The following is a 15,994-nucleotide window of genomic DNA, read 5'->3' on the forward strand; positions in this document are numbered from 1 at the left end:
CCCACCTCCACCAAAAAAAAAAAGTGAACTAGACCAAAAAATTGAAAATTACTCAACAATAATCAAAACTTTGATTTGACTTATAAAATCTTAAGAAAGTTTACAATATCTGGTATAATCTAGTGTAAAAAAGTTTGTAGTTGATTAGTAACGGTTACTAATAATTTAATAATCCTAGTTTTTTAACTTTGCTAGTTAATATCTTAGACTCTATAATTTAATAATCCTAGTTTTTTAACTTTGCTAGTTAATATCTTAGACTCTATGGATATTAAGAGCTATCTTAGACTCCATGAATATGCTTCCGGGTTCTTGAGAAAGTAAATCGAACTAAACTGAATCTCCGTGTAATATAGTTTGTCAATACCATAAAAAAATCTTGAAATTTGGCATCAAAAGGAAAGAATGGGAGTATTTGAAGAGTTTCATGTTAACATTAAGCCTTGTGAAAGTCACAGGCAATATAATTGCTTGAATACAAACGAACATAACCACCCTAACTACAAAAAAGTAGTTAAACAAGAAGTGGATTTTCAAAACTCAAATAGCCGCAACTCAACCATGGCCTCTTTCCTCTTAGGAGAATACCATGCCACCACTTTCCCAGAATGCAGCAGTCTAAGAGAGTAGTCCAAGCTAAGCACATAATCTTCTAATTTTGGGACAGGTACCCCATATATTGAATCAATACAAAACCTTGAGTCTAATCGAAACACGATCGGCCCAGCAACCTGCATTGTATGATTCAAGAAACAAATTATCTCTTGCAAGATAGCACATTAAGTACTTTTCTGCATTACTTAAATCCAGTAGGCATGATTACACTCGTGGATTCTGTGTTATTGCTATAAGTGATTCACTGAATTTAGAGAATTTATATACTCCATTCAATATAAGGAATGCATCTCTTGAACGGTTACTTTAATGCTTATGCCTCGATGCCAACATCAGTTGGTTTACTGGTCAGCATATAATATGGCATGTTGAGATTTAGAGAACAAAAGTTAATATTTGCCCAATATTTTTCAAACATATTTCAAGAATTTCAGGGATGAAGTGCATATTTCGTGATTAATTCATATTTACTGAGAAAAACTTAATAGGGTGTTCATTCAAACTTCAAAAAATAATTTTACCTGCTGCTGAAAGATCAAGTTCAGCCTGGGGGTAGACAGTGAATCTCTTGTGTTGGAAGCACTTCTGAAAATTCTTGAAACCCGTTTGGCTATTGCTACAGCAGAAGAGACGTCCAAGCGAGCATCTATTCTGGTGAGGTCGTTATATCGCTTTCTGAATTTGCCATGCTGGAGAGTGTAGCAAAATGAGCCAAATAAATCAACACCAAAGGGGCGCCTCCTAGAGTAAGGAGTGTTCTCTCTATCCTCCCTTGATTCTGTAATGAGAGAGTTATTTCCACCACCAACCCATGCAGCGCAAGTTCCACCTGCCAGGAATGGTCAAACTGAGTCAAGAAAATAACCCAACTCCAGATAATTAGGTATCATACTTTCAGGGAATAAAAAAAACAAATGAATGATGCAACTTCACTATTGCAAGTTACCAATAATTCCAGATATTTTTGCGTGAGGCTCCCTTAGACGAACATCATAAGCAGGTCTGAAATATAGTCCTTTCTCTGTCCGTATAAGGACATCCTTTTCTCTCTCCACCTCTCTCCAGAGGTCTTTATGCTTCTCATATGAAAAGGCAACTTTTGCGCATAGACCTGGCATCAGAGCAGGATGCACTGCATCATCAGTGTTATCAACTGCAACTGGCTGGCCACTATTTTTATGGATACCAAATCGATATTTCCATCCAGTTAAATCATCAAGTGAGGAGCAGTCCAAGGATATTGACTCTGGAATATCCCAATATCTTCCTTTGTGGTCTATGAATCGCTCAGGCCATGCTGCTTCCAAAGTAACATCATGATCAGAAAGCTGGAAGAAAAGGAAATGATTAAATGCAATATCCGTTAAACTGTTAAAGTAGTATAAATTTAGACATAAGTATAGGAGCATATGATAATGATGTAATAACGGGGTTGCACATGCTAAAAAATAGTTCCAGAAACTAACATCATTTCATAGATTTTCTTTTCCACAACAGAAATGACAGTCCCAACTAACCCTTATTCATAATGAATATTGAGTTCATCTGTTATAGACTTATAGGCAATTCGCTTATGTGTATGTAGAAATAAGAATTACAACGGACCAAGGAGACACGACAAAGTAGAACAATATAGCACAAGATTTAAGAGAAATCAATTACCAAAGGAAAGAAACAATAATTGATTCCAGCAGATAACAAACTAAAGAAGTTAGATTCTTGCCTTATGCATATACATTGCCTTCATGCGGCGGCAGCCCTCCTCACCAGGCTGCTCCATGCTCAACAATATGGAAGATGAATCCGTCAGGGGTATGTGCGAGTTTACACCGAGCGAATAAAATGATTTGTCCAAAAAACACTTATGCAGATTCTTGAATATCGGCAGGAATATCGGAAGTTCAAACTCCCAGTCATCATCATCAGTTATTTTACGTATATCTGCTTTGATGACCTCTATTTCCGCTTTTAATTTAGATATCAGTTTCTTTGGACGAACTTGGCCCACTAATCCAACCCACCTAGAAAATATAAAGTGTTAACCACATGTCATGGACTACTTGGCATGCAATGAGTTGAAAATAAGAGAAGAAAATTTCGCAGAAACATTAATTCGGCAATGGGGGAGAGAAGGATACAGAACAAAATGAAAACAATCATCAACTCAAGATGAGCATGAGGTAGGCTTACGAAACTTTGTAGGTTGAACATTTTAGCAATCAAGAAGTAGCTAGAATCGTTAAAGACCAAAGATACAGTATACAATATACTTGAGTAACAGCTACTTTATACAATGGTTCTGCTAACAATCGGGAGTGAAATGAAGAACAACTAACAATACAACAAGGTCACTTCAAACATTTTTCCTGCATACAGGAGTGATTGAAATTCTAAAATCTAAACTCATGAACATGAAATAGAATCAAGTCTGCTACATCAATCTATTTGCTATTTGCTCCTCTTTTTGTTCTTTCAATCAACAGAGAATCTCCACCCAATTAATTTGCCAAGGAAACAAGTATTAATACAGTGAATAATGAATATGTAAGTACTAAGCCTTTAATTACCTACAATTCACATGAACTTAGCATCAACAACTCCACATAACGTCAACTCTACTCTATGCTAATGTAATTTAAAATCACGAAGAATCCAAATATGAACGGAGAAAATAACATTTCATTTCTAAGGGGCGTAGAGAACAACGGTACCATTTGGAAATGGCAGCTTTGAAAAAGACGGTCTGGAGAGCTAAGGGGCCGAGTTCCTTCTTAGACGGAGGAGAGAAAGACGGGACGAGTCCGAGAGGAAAGCCATTTCCGAGGAGAGAGAGCTGCTGAATTCTGAGGACTCGGCTGGCTCGAGAACCGTCCATCGGAATAGGATCGCCGGGAATGGAGCGGACCATGCCGTCTAGGGTTCTGGAAGTGGAGACGTTGAGGTCATAGAATGCGGCGTCGATTGCCGTCCGGAGGTTGGCCATTTCGCCGACGAGGCGGCCACCGAAGGGGGAGCAGAGGTGCTGAAATGGAGAAAGAGCGTTCCTTATCTGTGACTCTGACTGATTACGAAACATGTCAAAACTCAAAAGCAGGGTTTTTCGGGTTTAATGTTTGGGCTTCTTTTTTGGGCCGAAACCCGAAATAATTTTGTGCATTTTTAATTTTTTTATGGTTTAAAGTTTGGGCTTTATATATAGTCCATTACTTCATTATATTTTATGTTTTAAGTGACGAGATCCACAAATTTTACTGTGGACCGTGGTCCACCAAGCATTATGGTCCAAGTGACAAAATGATGTAGTTTTGATTAATGAAAACAAACGGATGAAAACGGTCTCTGTTTCACGCAACTGCAGTTTCCTTACAACACGATTGTAGCATCAGTTCAACAACAATTGCAGTTCCAGACAGATGAAACGGCCTCAACACAACTGCAGTATCAGTTCAACACAATTGCAGTTCTAGACGGATGAAACGGCTTCCGTTCCGGACAACTACAGTTCCCTTTCAACACAACTGCAGTATCAGTCCAACACAATTGTAATATTATTTGAGATAAACTGTAGTATCAGTTACGGAGATTTACGGGGGTCGTTTCTTCCACTTATTAAAACGATGTCGTTTTGTGACCATGATCCACAGATCGCGGTCCACAGTATAATGACTGGACAAGACCTGTGAGAAACTCTCCAGTTACTATATAGTGGATCATGGCTCACAGATTGTTGTGTGGACCATGATCGTTGATGTATTGTGATTGGTCTTCAAAGGTTAACATGTATTGTGATCGGCCTAAGCAGTAACCACTCAACTCTGAGCTATCATATTAAACTCATCAATAGCATTTTAGTGCGACGTTCCTTATTCAGCCATTATAACACAAAGTCTTCCACTCTTCCACTAGCTTGTCAAAGATGTCAATTTTTCACTATTTGTATATGATAACCAATCTTACTAGAGCCTCACGAATTCAACACCTTGAAGAATATTTTTTGCCTTTGTAGTCTCTGCGTTAACCTTTCTACGTGGTTTTCAATGTTTGGTCACAAAGAAAACCGAATTTGATTCCAAACAAGTGGAATCTGCTATCACTTTATAAAATTTCTATGGCTATGTATAATATAGAGATTAGATACATTCTTGATTCTTGTCATATCAATTAGGATATGATTGTATATGTAAGGAGTATATATCTTACTATTTCATCCCAACAATTATATATGTTATTCCTCTTGCATTTCATAATTCTAAAAGGCAATTAACAAGAGTGGATAGAAGATAATTCTCTTGTATTTGAAGGTCATGCATTCGATTATTGTCAACTCTCTCTCAATGGAATCCATCACACATGATATTTTTAGTGAGTATGAATCATATATGGTAGGATTTTCAAATTGATTAAGTTCAATTCGGTCTAAAATGATTGTATTTTGTAGATAGTTTACTAATTTACTTTATCATTCTCTTGTAAAATTATTTAATTCTAATTGAAATTATCATTTGTTCTTTTTCGCATATGACATTTAATATCATCGAGAACCTTCGACTTTACAATTAAATTAGTATTCTACTTATCAATAACCCCAAACTGTGGTTATAATAAACCTTTTTGGTATAAATACGTTTGGAATACGTAAACATTGCCAGTTATATGAAAGAATCATTAAAATTGAAAATGAACAAACAACCAAAAAACGAAGAGCCTTAATTTTAAAAACTATAATTATTTTTTATATTTTCTAGTCATAATTATTAATGTGATGTATAAATAATCATGGCATTGCTGAAACCAACCCCTTATATTGTAAGCTGTAACAACACACGTAGCTTTTTTTGGCTGTTTATTTAATGATTGATTCTATTATTCCCTATAAATCTCCATTTCCATTATACTTTTTTTGAAATTCCATTATAAAAATTAAAATATTCTCACACATTTTTGAATGAGTGAAATATGATTCTCAAATTCTCGCAACACTTTATCAATTGAGCCTTTTACTCATGGTCTTCTTGTACGACATGCACAATTTGTGAACTTTTACACAAATGCTTATCCAGTGCACTCTTGCACACCCTTAGGTAATGGTTGAAATATTATAGGTATAGGATATTACATAAGAGTATGGTTTACCCCGTGTATCCTCGGACACCCTAGGTAGTGGCTAAAATATTTCAAACTATTATACAAGAGTATGGTTTACTTAGTACCTCCACACACCCTCAAGTAGTAGCTTAAATATTTTAAACTATTAAACAAGCGTAAGGTTTATTACCCGTGCACATGTACACATCTTCAGTAGTGGCTGAAATATTATGAACTATTACATAAAGACTTAAAGCTTAAGTTTAGTGAGTGTGGCCTAGTCAAATTCAGATTAATCTTACAATTGTACGTGTCAAGGAGACAAAATAGAACTAAAGTGGATCCTATTTTATCTCCCAAAACCCATACTTTCACCTATAAATGGCATCACGAGATAGAAGCTAGCAAGAACATCTCTTATATTCCAATAAGAGAAGAATTGAACAAAAAAAATGGCAACTTTATCTTCACTCATCATTCTCCTACTACTTTCCTTCTCCATCTTCCCATTCATCATCCATGGCACCAATGAGAAGGAGAAGCAAACCCACCTGATCCACAAGACCTGCAAAATCAGCGCCAAGACCGACCCCAACATCAACTACGCCTTCTGCACCTCCGCCCTGCAGGCGAAGCCGGCGAAGCAATGCGCCACGCTGCGCCGCATCGGGACCACGTGCATCAAGCTCGTCATGACCAACGTGACGGACACGCGCCACCACATCCAGGGTTTGGTGAAAGGCGGGAAAGTGAAGCACGATTTGAGGAAATGTATTGATCACTGCTACGAGATGTACACGGACGCCGCCCCTGACGTGGGAGGCGCGTTGAGCGCTTACAGGGATAAGAAATATGGCGACGCCAACATTAAGCTCTCCGCCGTCATGGACGCGGCGGCGGACTGCGAGGATTTGTTCGGCCGCAGCCGCCGCCACGGCGGCGGCTGCGGCGGTGTGTCGCCGTTGTCGGAGAGGAATAACGCTACTTTCCAGTTGTCGGCTATGGCGCTGTCTGTTATGCATCTGATTAAGGAAGGGAAAGCGCATTGAGATTGCGGTGATATATTCATGATGATGCGTTGTTACTCGCCTTGGTTTTGGTTATTTGTTTGTCGATTCTTGGTTTCTTTACATGAATGTATGCTAGGAAATCAAGATTTCCATTTCATCAATTCATAAGGGTAACGGTGACATTTTCTACTACAACATTGGCAATACAATTCATAAGTATAAATGTGAGTTGTGACACATCTAAAATGTTAGGTTAAATAAGGTCACTGGACTATTAGATCAATGATCCATGATATGGTTACTTAACTAATAAGATTAATCATAAATTAAAGATAGTTATGAATCATTACTTATGGATCCTATAACCTCCTTGTTAAAAATATATAAAGATAATTTATGGTAAGAATTGAGATTGTGTTTGATTAACTTCTCTGAACTTTCACCCCTCCTTTGTAAAACGGTAAACAACTACATGAAACATCTTACAATATATTTATCACTCCAATTAACTTTCCTCAGAGTTAGAGTGCAATCATTTGTAAATAGCAACATAAAACATTCCCAGCGGAAGTTAATAGGTATTTGGGCTCATGCACCATTGAGTCATAACAATTGTATAGGTGATGTATAGGTGATGTGACAAATACTGAGGTATACAGTTGGTACAGTTGGGTTAATAGTTCTGTAGTCTTGTGTGTATGAACCCATATGAATATTCTAATTATTTATGAGATCGGTAAATAAAAGAAGGGTGGTCAGAAGTGTCTAAAATGGTGGATCAAGTCCAATTGGGAATAGTTAGTGTGATGCGAGTTAAAGTGTAGTTATTGATCGCTTATTCGAGTCCGGAATCATGATTGGAAGATAGGGTTAACAATAGTCGAAGATGATTAGCTCAAACAGGTCTCGTTCAAATACATTCGATCATACTCTATATTCCCTATTAGTAGAATTTCATCAAACCCCTCTTGTAATGGCAATTCCAAGTAGTGATTTATGCCTCTACAATCTTGTCGGGTCAAGATGTGGGGATCATTAAAGCTAGAGATTTGGTCTTTAGTGTGCAAAGTATTTTGATAAGTTTCTTAAAGTTCTATAAAGTTAGGCTACTAAGTAGCTTGAGCAAAAAATCATTATCCACATTTAATATTGCTTATATATTTAAAAAAATATTTGTACCTTTTTTTGTAATACTATATTACTCTTTATGACATTATAGAATTCTTCAAATTTTCAAAATGGACTTTAAATGTACATATCCAACTTATATGAAATGCTTTTAATGGCATTAATCTCCAATTGGATTCACTCTTGTTGAACTGTCTTTCCATCCAAAGTTGAATACAAGAAAAATAATACAGAATGAGTTTCTAACAGTCCAAAAATTGGTGCAAAATGTAAGTTATTGTTCTAGGCCAAAGACAAAAAGTATAAAACATGTGTCCATGAATGGCTGCAAAAATACATTGCATGACAATTGAGGGAAGCAAAAATCTCTGGAGGAAAGAACGCGTAGCATGTTGAAAAATGAATGAAGTTTGAAGTTCATAGAACTCCTGTCGAATAGTATGATTATTACCTCCACCTAATGGATTTAGCTTATAAGCAAAACAAAAAGGGGCAGACTGTACTACTGTTTTCAAAGAAAATCCAACCCCGAGAAATGGTGCTTAAACTTAACCTGCCATAGGATGGTTAGAAATATACTCGATTGCAAGTGCACAGGAGTCAATCTTATCAGCCTCCTTGTCTGGAATCTCCAGTTTGAACTCTTCCTCTAGAGCCATTACGATCTCCACGTTGTCTAAGCTATCCAAGCCCAGATCCTTCTGAAAATGGACTTCATGAGTCACCTGCACAATTTCACAAGAAACACGGATTAGATTTTAAACTATATGAAATATGAATGAATAAAAAATTTTCTTATGAACCCTTCATTTCTTTTTTACTATTCCAAGTGAAAATAAAATCTTGTTTTCATAAAGCTTGGTGCTCTCTGACAGGCATATAAATGCACTTTAGTCAACAAGTACTTTGCTATTTCAGTTGAATGTGTTGCCACCCTTACTAATGCACCACCCACCCACCCATTAAATTAGAACACAGAAAAGCTACATTGTTTATAATAAAAAATTTATCTGCTTACAGTAATAGTAGGACATAATAAATCACAGGTGACACCGTGACAGTACAAGAAAATTTGAATAAATTAATATTCATCAGCAAGAGAAGACTTGGAACTACGACTTCTAGTCTCCTAGTTGCCGAATTTCACTTAAGCCATAAGGAAAACATCATTACATTGTTACTGTAAAACATTGTGCCAGATTGAGAGGTAGAACTATATAATGGATAACCTCAAACTCCCAAAAGAAAACCTATCTGGCCTACATTTGCTTGGAACTTCAGTGGTTCATATCAATTAGATGCTTCAACACTCCAAACAGTCTAATTATTTGTAACAATTACAAGGATTTTCTGCAATTTCCCTGGATACAAGGCACTGTAGTGACAAAGATCACCAATCAATAATAAGAGCATACACTTTGCTCATTGTTCAAGATGAGACCTCCTAGATGTACTTCAACCCCCCGCACTCTCCTAATATACCAAATAAACAAATAAACACATTACATTAAAAAAAAAAAAAATCAATTCAGGGAAAAAGGCACACTTCCCCCTTAATAACACCATCAATAGTTAATATCATTTGTTCTACTGGTCGACCCACAAGTCTACCATTTACTGTTAGTATTCCTAACTAAACATTTATCCACATAGGGAAATTGTCATCTAACAACTGAAAGATGTCTAAAAATCACAACTTCCCATGGTAACTATCTGATTAGAATTTTAAGATCTGCCCTTGGGCCGAGGGATTTCGCCTTTTGTGGGAAAGCATTTTAAAATCCAATGTTTCCATCCAAATCCATTTTAATTGATATTCCACCCTTTTCAAATAAAATGAAAATCAATGTTTATGACAACAAACCTATAACTCAGCTAAGAGCACCAAATTCAGTGAGGAAACGAAACTTGAAAAACAACCATTCTGCATATTAACTATCAACTCACTATAGCTTCAATTGCAGATTCTCCTTATGATTGATCAATAAGCACAAATATGAACAAGAAAAAGTCATTCTGACAATCAGCTAAAATTTTATAATAAGTGATGTAAAATAAAAGAATTTTCCAGTTACCCCAATAACACAAGAAGCTCCAAAACAAGCCTAACGGATAATGGTTCAACAATACATAATTGCTAATCCTTCGAATCAACAATTGCAATAAACTTCACAAATTTTAACCTAGTACCTAAATATGAATCAGCATTCAAAGATTTTCAGGATTCATAGCTAAATTAGCGGTTTGCCAGGGCGTTAGATCTTATTGGAGTTAACAAACAGAGAAAATAAAGGGGAATGGAAGTTGAGACCTTGGAAGGATCGACTTTAGGGAAGCTCTTGACGACGTCGAGGACTCTTTCAACCACCTCCGCCTTGCTGAGGTGGTCGTCGTGCGAAGACATCCATCGGGCGGAGCTCAGAATCGATCCCCTCGCCGTAAGGGCTTGGGAAACTGGCAAACGAACGTGACGGAGCACGGCCGATCTCAACGCCGACGCCATTTCTGAAATTCTTCTCTCACTGTATCGATAGGCTTGAGTACTACTGCCTCGTGCTCGACCCGGCCGAAAACTCAAACACACAGAATAGTTTCGGGATTTTAATTTCCTATCTTGTCCCTGTATTGTTAGATAATTATATCATGCCCCCAATCCAGCAATTGTTATACCATGAACCATTGTTCATATTGCACTGTGAACTCTGAAAAAAAATTGTACATTCAGTTAACACATTATATATCTACAGTTAATAGATTCTGTATGTTAGTGTTTTAAGTCTAAACCTCAACTTGTAATTAGTTGAATTATTATGGTAAATTATATAGACTTTAGTTTTTTGTGTGTGTCACATATTAAAGTGAAGACCTGTTTGAACATACACTACGTCATAGCGTTTAGATTCTACCCATTGAACTTCCCCTACTTATCCGCGTTGATCTGACAGAGCATTTACTACACAATAAGTGAGACAATAATCTCTTACTTGGATATTCAAATTAAGATTACTGATCTACCTAGTCTATCAAAGTATATATATATAAGGGAGTTTATTCAAGATTATGACATACACTACTACGAATAGTTCAATACTTGAATCACAAACATTCTCTCACATGCTTTACAAAGACTTACTTTAATATATTCATCTTCTCAAGGCATAAGTTTTGTAGATTTGCGAAGAAATAACTTGAGAAGGATTTACGAAGTAATAATTTGAGAAGAAAGTCACTGATGCTTAATTTTTGGACATGAAGATCATGCAGCTGTGGTGAAGTGTATAGTGAATTAGCGAAACGGGCAGCAACAGAGCAGCTCTCCAAGATGGGACGTTTTAGACTTCTGGTTGCGCAGATATCCGAGTCCGACAATCTGCTATAGCCTTTTTGCAGTTGGGTAGTTACCGTGTGTGGATCATATTGTGTGAGATTGTATCATCTCTTACCTTCTATATAATTGGTGTTGGAGATATTGGATTGGACGCATTGATGGTAGTCCCACAGATATAGATACAAGCTGTATCGAACTGGGTAACCAATACTTGTCTCATTTTACTTTCTGCCATTTATATTTATGCACTTTACTTTATTTTGTTGAATCATCTAATAGATCAATCGTTTATTGTTTTTATGATTTCAGCAGCGTACTCAAACATTAGAAAATGTCAAAATACATAAAATCACAATGCACATACAAACAGAATGTTTCAACTACAGATACAAAATCTGAATGTTATTTTTATATCAAAATCTACAATGCAAGGTAGACATTTATCCAATGTATAATTTGCCCCAAACCCCACAATCCAGCTACTGCCCATCAGCCTCGCTGTCAAAATATGCTTTAACCTATCCTATTACACAATAATATAAAAGTGGGTTGGAGATTTAGAGACCCGTCAATAAGTGAGATCGGCTAGCGAGTCATGAGACAACCTCTCTATATTAATAATTAAAAAGTATTTGTATTTTTGAGTGGATAATATGAATTTATTATTAACTTTAAAACTTTGTATTAATATTTATTTTAACTATCTCAACTATTTTATATCTAACTATTAATTCTTTAAATTAATACGGAGTATTTTATTATATTTATTAATTTTCAAATGGTTACGAGTCGGGTCTAGTAATAAGTTGCTGACTTGCCACCACCATTTTTCAGCACTCCAAACCTTTGATATCATTATTTTTGTATTTTTGCATTTTACCTAAAGTTTTATGAAGTTGATCAGTTTGTTCCCCTCCATTGCTCTATTAACTTTTTTTTTTTTTTTTTTGTGCTATTAACTTCTTGTATACTTTCTATAAAAAAAAAAGGTTGGTAGTTAAAAGAAATTGACGAGCTAGGCATGCCTAACCTGTATTTTATCATCAAAAGAGTGTATTGGAGATTTTTTTAATAGATTGTTCTGCTCTACTAACCCAATTTGATGATAGTGATGATTAGTTGAGTTATATTTTTTCAATTCTTATAATTAAGTACTCCGTAATTATATAGTTGAGTAATGTGAATTTTTAAATTTATCGATACAACATTTAAAAAATACAAATATCCAAGAGACCCTCCCGATATAGTAAATATTTGATTATTTCGATTTTCCAGGGTAGCAAATCAGAGACAGATAGGCGAGACCAACGTGATGACTGATGTGTAACCCGACAAGAACTCTTTTAATGCCGGTTTCGTCCCCCTCGCCCAACCCGATCCGAACTGCAAATTCAGAACCTGAAGAATATTTATTCCTCCGCCCATTATTCAATCAACGATTAGGAATACATCGGACGTAGACAAGCTCTCCCGTTCTGATTCCCCCAAACGTGTCTACCGTCATTTTCCGACGAGATCTCAAATCCTCCGTCGGAAAATCCTGATCCTATCCGATCCGATCCGTTCCGATCCAAGTCCGGTTTGAGAAGCCACTCCCGTTGATCAGATTGATGGCTCCGGTTTCCGCCCTCGCCAAGTACAAGCTCGTCTTCTTAGGAGACCAGTCTGTCGGCAAAACCAGTATCATCACTCGCTTTATGTACGACAAGTTCGACAACACATACCAGGTGAATGCGCCTGCGATTAGTTTATTATAGTTTGATTTAAGCTTTTACCGTTGAAGTTAGTTAAATTCGATTACTTGTGCATTTTTTTCGCTGATCGTCTTGGCCGCGTCTCCTGCATTCCGTTCGATTTACTGATTTTTGTTGGAACTTAAATGGTCTCTTTGTTAAGTTGGCATTTAGTTTATTGATGATCTGAATGTATTTGTTTTCTCATTCTAGTCTGCTAGGAATTTTGTGTTGAAGTCTGAGACTGTAGTATTTTCGGATCCTTAACCAGGAATTTCCACCAATCAGACACTTCAGTGTTCAGATCAATTTAACAGTGACAACCTTTTGGTAGTGGCTTTTGTATCTGTAGAAAGTATGATCTGCAAATAATCGAATAGTACATTAACTTAACAGAGTGGAAAGAACACCAACATTAATCAAGCAGAACTTCCCTCATTGATAATTGTATTTGAATTTATTATTTGGACAAGTATCATTGCTATTGGCCTTGTGAACTAAATTGTAGAATCTACTTACAGCTAGTGGAAAACTTACTGTGTTTTCGCACTAAATTCACTTTAACAATCTTTCAGGCAACAATTGGCATTGATTTCCTGTCAAAGACAATGTACCTTGAAGATCGTACCGTAAGACTGCAGCTTTGGTAAGTTATGCTTCTGAATAAATGATTTTTTGAGGCTTTTATCGTGTTTCCAATATGCGGCATATAATTTCACTTCTCAAGCATCCATTTGTATTGAAAAATTCTTGATTTACATTATGCTTCTGAATAAATGATTTTTTGAGGTTTTTATCGCGTTGCCAATATGCGGCGTATAATTCACTTCACTAGCATCCATATGTATTGACAAATTCTTGATTTAAGTTATGCTTCTGAATAAATGACTTTTTGAGACTTTTAAGTTTTATCACATTTTCATTATGCTGCATATAATTTCACTTCTCAAGCATCCATTTGTATTGAAAAATTCTTGATTTAAGTTATGCTTCAATTTCGGAGTCCACTCCTCCTATGTGTATTCAACACCTTCTTGATTAATATATTTCTTCGTTGTGATGCTTAAAAAAAAAAAGAAGAATTTTTGAGGCTTTTATCACATTTCCAATATGTGGGATATAATTTCACTTATCAAGCATCCATTTGTATTGACAAATTCTTGATTTAAGTTATGCTTCTGAATAAATGATTTTTTAAAGGCTTTTATTGCTTTTCCAATATGCGCCTTTATGCGGCATATAATTTCACTTCTCAAGTATCCATTTGTATTGAAAAGTTCTTGATTTAAGTTATGCTTCTGAATAAATGATTTTTTTGAGGCTTTTATTGCATTTCCAATATGCGGCATATAATTTCACTTCTTAAGCATCCATTTGTATTGGCAAATTCTTGATTAGTATTCTCTTCCCATCTCTTGTACATAAGATGTATTGTATTGATGCTAAGTTTTGACCAACTTATGATAGCTTGCTGATCTGATTAAGTGCAATTTCTTTCTTCCCATAGTTCTTATCTTGACATCAAACTGATGTTATCTTTCTAGTTGCACTAGAAACTTTTCTTCAGCTAATCTTATAGAATATCGATGTATAGTCTTCCTAAGTAGTATGTGATACATATTATTTACACTGGAATAATATTATACTACCTTCTCGATAACACTGTTAATTTATATATGCTACATATGCTGCATCTGTTATTGGATTGATATTTGTTTTTTTTACAAATGTTTCTTAAATTGTTCTACTTCTGTGATGGCAAAAAGGGATACTGCAGGGCAAGAGAGATTTAGGAGTCTTATACCAAGCTACATCAGGGACTCATCTGTTGCTGTTATTGTGTATGATGTTGCAAGTAGGCTATCTAATCTTTATGGATTCCTTTTCATTTGATGAAAAGCTTGCTTAGTTTGAAGAAACATAGTCCAAATTGAGATTTTGCTTATTAGCAGCTTCATCATATATTCATATGATTTTTTTTTTCTCAGCCTATGCAAAATATTTGTTTGCTCACTTGATGTCCCACATTTTCTTTATGCTCAGGTAGGCAGTCCTTCCTTAATACTGCAAAGTGGATTGAGGAGGTTCGGACTGAGCGTGGGAGTGATGTTATCATTGTTCTTGTTGGGAATAAAACTGACCTTGTTGAAAAAAGGTTCCCATACATTATTTTCCCTTATTCCTGCTTTATACATGATTAGTAGATCTTAAATCTATATTTTTCCTATTTTTAATTTTAAATCTCATGCTGCAAATAATCTTATCAAGGGATTATCTCAAGGACTTGTCTGTAGGTTAAGAGTTCTGTACATATTCCCTTTTCTGTTGCTCTTTTTTGTTTTTAATTGATTGGCTCTTTGCCCCATATTATTAACAGGCAAGTTTCAATAGAGGAGGGAGAAGCTAAAGCGCGGGAACTAAATGTCATGTTTATTGAAACCAGTGCAAAGGCTGGCTTCAATATAAAGGTAAGTGACAATGTCTTTCTTAATGAACATCTCGGTTCTATGATGAAATGGAATTTACATAATTCTGAATTTGACAAATGAAAACAGTATTTTATTGTTGTCAGTTAAAATTTCTGTTCCATAGCTGTAGATTTGTTCACATGGCTGGTTAACTCATTTTGCTGCAACAATTGCAGCCACTATTTAGGAAAATTGCTGCAGCCTTGCCAGGAATGGAGACATTATCGTCAGCTAAGCAAGAAGACATGGTTGATGTGAACCTCAAGTCAACCAGTACAAATCCCGCCCAGTCACAACAGTCAGGAGGATGTGCCTGTTAACAACATGTTTGCACATCTCAATCCTGTGTCTGGATCTTACATGCTGCCTTTGAACCTAAAGCGGATCTGTAAAGCCTGTCCTTGATTGCATTTGAGTCCTAGCCATTGTTGATCTATCAGAAAGTGTTAAACTTAAACATATAGTAGATTACCATTATAGTTTACTTGCGAGTCATTTCTATATCAGTTATAGACCTATGCCCCACCCCTTTTGGTCAAACTTTGTATGGATTTTTGCAGTTTTGTAAAACAAAGCAGTTTTATTAGATTTCAAGGATTAGCAGTAACCTGCAGTTTGACAGAGCAA

General features: G+C 35.9%; 4 protein-coding genes across 4 annotated transcripts; 2 read left to right on the top strand and 2 right to left on the bottom strand.

Moving 5' to 3' along the window:
* Window positions 1-342: 342 nt before the first annotated feature.
* On the bottom strand, window positions 343-3,668 carry LOC116014773 (protein TRIGALACTOSYLDIACYLGLYCEROL 4, chloroplastic). Its single transcript, XM_031254724.1, has 5 exons — window positions 3,327-3,668; window positions 2,339-2,636; window positions 1,562-1,943; window positions 1,137-1,444; window positions 343-731 (listed from the first exon to the last, which is right to left on the bottom strand). Exons 1-5 carry the CDS (start codon window positions 3,596-3,598, stop codon window positions 534-536), a joined length of 1,458 nt encoding a protein of 485 aa, XP_031110584.1. The 5' UTR covers window positions 3,599-3,668; the 3' UTR covers window positions 343-533.
* Window positions 3,669-6,152: 2,484 nt separating this feature from the next.
* Window positions 6,153-6,749, top strand: LOC116017852 (putative invertase inhibitor). The gene has a single exon (XM_031258494.1). The coding sequence runs from the start codon at window positions 6,153-6,155 to the stop codon at window positions 6,747-6,749; it is 597 nt and encodes a 198-aa protein (XP_031114354.1).
* A 1,230-nt stretch (window positions 6,750-7,979) lies between these two features.
* LOC116015519 (acyl carrier protein 1, mitochondrial-like) lies at window positions 7,980-10,423 on the bottom strand. The gene is made up of 2 exons (XM_031255614.1): window positions 10,150-10,423; window positions 7,980-8,563 (listed from the first exon to the last, which is right to left on the bottom strand). The coding sequence occupies exons 1-2, from the start codon at window positions 10,339-10,341 to the stop codon at window positions 8,387-8,389; spliced, it is 369 nt and encodes a 122-aa protein (XP_031111474.1). The 5' UTR covers window positions 10,342-10,423; the 3' UTR covers window positions 7,980-8,386.
* Window positions 10,424-12,449: 2,026 nt separating this feature from the next.
* Window positions 12,450-15,994, top strand: LOC116017654 (ras-related protein RABH1b-like). Its single transcript, XM_031258275.1, has 6 exons — window positions 12,450-12,893; window positions 13,475-13,545; window positions 14,666-14,754; window positions 14,943-15,054; window positions 15,277-15,367; window positions 15,544-15,994. The coding sequence occupies exons 1-6, from the start codon at window positions 12,777-12,779 to the stop codon at window positions 15,685-15,687; spliced, it is 624 nt and encodes a 207-aa protein (XP_031114135.1). The 5' UTR covers window positions 12,450-12,776; the 3' UTR covers window positions 15,688-15,994.

Source organism: Ipomoea triloba, chromosome 4 (genome assembly GCF_003576645.1).
Source record: "Ipomoea triloba cultivar NCNSP0323 chromosome 4, ASM357664v1".
Taxonomy (NCBI): Eukaryota; Viridiplantae; Streptophyta; class Magnoliopsida; order Solanales; family Convolvulaceae; genus Ipomoea; species Ipomoea triloba.